The sequence below is a fragment of the Penaeus japonicus genome, unplaced genomic scaffold (genome assembly GCF_977035675.1).
Source record: "Penaeus japonicus unplaced genomic scaffold, GWHDUDI00000001_assembly GWHDUDI00000001, whole genome shotgun sequence".
Taxonomy (NCBI): Eukaryota; Metazoa; Arthropoda; class Malacostraca; order Decapoda; family Penaeidae; genus Penaeus; species Penaeus japonicus.
Window position 1 is genome coordinate 29,859,936 of NW_028234403.1, and position 2,500 is coordinate 29,862,435.

The window sequence follows — 2,500 nt, forward strand, 5'->3', positions numbered from 1 at the left end:
CATCCCCTTCCTCCTCTTCCCTCTCCCCCCTCTGCTTCCCTCCTCTTCCCCCTCCTCCCTCAGCCTTCCTCTATCTTCCCCCTCTTTGCCTTCTTTCACCTGCTCATCCCTTCATCCATTTTTTTTTCACTCTCTCCCCTCGAGGGAGGCGGGGAAGCGAGAAGGACCGTGGGAGACGCTTACCCACCCTACAAGCGTCGCTAAAGCCGCGTATTTATACGTGAGTGTGTGTGTGTGTGTGTGTGTGTGTGTGTGTGTGTGTGTGTGTGTGTGTGTGTGTGTGTGTGTGTGTGTGTGTGTGTGTGTGTGTGTGTGTGTGTGTGTGTGTGTGTGTGTGTGTGTGTGTGTGCGTGTGTGTGTATTTGTGTGTTTCTGTACGACTGTGCATGTCTTCACCTTAAGTCTGAGTATGTGTACGCATGAGTGCTAATTCCAAAGAAAATTATTCTATTATATTGATCCACGTCCGAAGAAGCCTCGCTTTACGAGTGTCTGCCGCACAATACAACCCGCCCTCAAAGTGTGCAAGAGCGGCCGAGTTTCCCCCAAACCCTCTTTTCCCATTGCTTGTGTCTGTCTTGTGCGGCAACAACGAGCCGCCCACGCTCCGCCATAGGGCCTACACACGACCTACGCCCGCCGCCCCCGGCCTACCCACGGTCACAATATTCCGGGGCCATACCCGACCTCCAGGCATTGCTTCCGTGGGAACTCTCGACCACCAGGGGCCATTGTTGCCATTCTCGGCGGGCAACGAGGAACATTGTTACCATTCTGGTGGATGACGACGCACACACGATCAGGTATACCGTAGTTTTGTGTTGGCAAAGGTTCTATTTTTTTCAAATGTGACTTTTTTTCTTAATGATCCAGGTAGATTTGGCCAGTGGACCCAGATCCATGGCCGATCTCATTTCATTTTTGTATCCTCGAACACAAGCATTGTGCTTTCCAATCAGTATTTACGATCACCAACGAAAGAGAGAGCGCAGAACAACGGAAGGAGAGAAAACAAGCAGAAAGACCAGAGAGAGAGAGAGAGAAGAGAGAGAGAGAGAGAGAGAGAGAGAGAGAGAGAGAGAGAGAGAGAGAGAGAGAGAGAGAGAGAGAGAGAGAGAGAGAGAGAGAGAGAGATAATAAAGAGAGAGAGAGAAATCGACAGGAGCCATATGGATACCAACATGACCGCCCTTCCCTCAAGCACTTGTGAATTCTGTCGCCTCTCCTAATGATCAGAAGGAGCGGAGAAAAGAGAAGGGAGAGGAAATGCGGGGAAGAGGAAGAAGGCGAGGAACGCCTCGAAACGAAAGGGGGAGGAAGGCCATAAAGAAAAGGAGGGAGAGGGAGAGGGAGAGGGATGGGAAGAGCATGGTGGGAACTGGTAGGGTGACCGAGGTAAGCCATAGATAATGAACCGACGTCAACCCGAGACGGAAGTGACGAAGTGACGACATAACCGACCAAGGATCAGGTGGCCCCTCTCCCCCCTCCCCCCCTTCCTCCTCTCGCCTCTCGTGATGCACTTTGATGGTGCAATTAAAGACAGCATTTATGTGACTTGGAGAAAATGAAGCTTGATTACCCATGTATATGCAAAGCAGCAAAACTATTCCCCCCATCCTCGAGGTTCTCCATAAGTAAGACTACTCCCTAAAGTACTATCATACTATCTAAGAATATACTTTTTATGAATTTTCTTTTCCTTTTTTGATCAGGGAAAAGAAAAAATAATGTCCTTGAGTAATTACCTTTGGTGTGAAGCATCTTGAGATGGTCGACTGTCATCTGGAGGATCTCCGCCTTCTCCAGCTTGGCAGACCCTTGCTTCTCGAAGGCCGCAGGCACGAGGCGACGCAGTTCCGAGAGGGAGTTGTTGATGCGGTCACGACGCCGCTTCTCGATGATGCCGCGACGCCGCTTGCGGGAGACGCCGCCGCTGGAGGAGCAGTCATCGCCGCTGTTGAGAACGGGGGCAAAAAGAGGTTAATCAGTGTGAACGAAAGGCTGAGGAGGGACGGCGTGAGGCTGTGGGTTAGGGAACCGCGATTTACGACTCGACTTGGCTGAACATGGGGCGGAATAGTGTACTAGTGTCAGAGACATATCAAGCACTGTGGTAGAACTCAATCGCTTTTGTGGATATTCTTATTTCATTTGTGACTCATATTTATTTTCCCAGTTGACAATGGTCACTAGCTTGACTCGTGGTCAATAGAAATAGATAAGTTACTGTAGTAGTAACAAAGCGATTGATGTGCGGGTCACGCAATCTCTTGCGTGAGCCGGAACTACGTGAGGCGCATGATATACCAGGCAAGCAGATACAAAAGAATGAGTAACAAAACAGACTCCCTGACATTGGGGGTTTATGAGACAGCCTTTGTTTACAACTGAAGACTCTCGTCATAAAAAGAAACAGGAACACGGCAAGGTTCTCATACACGACCCAGGCTTTGAGAAGACAATGTATGCCTCCAGGAGGTGTGGTGGTGTACTGAGG

At 49.9% G+C, this 2,500-nt stretch overlaps 1 protein-coding gene across 1 annotated transcript in view; it reads right to left on the reverse strand.

Moving 5' to 3' along the window:
• The window catches only part of Hey (Hairy/E(spl)-related with YRPW motif), a 12,168-nt gene that overhangs the window by 8,921 nt on the left and 747 nt on the right, over positions 1–2,500 (reverse strand). The window contains exon 2 of the mRNA XM_043021784.2: positions 1,749–1,957. Within this exon, the coding sequence (XP_042877718.1) occupies positions 1,749–1,957 (209 nt within the window). The remainder of the gene's footprint in view (positions 1–1,748; positions 1,958–2,500) is intronic.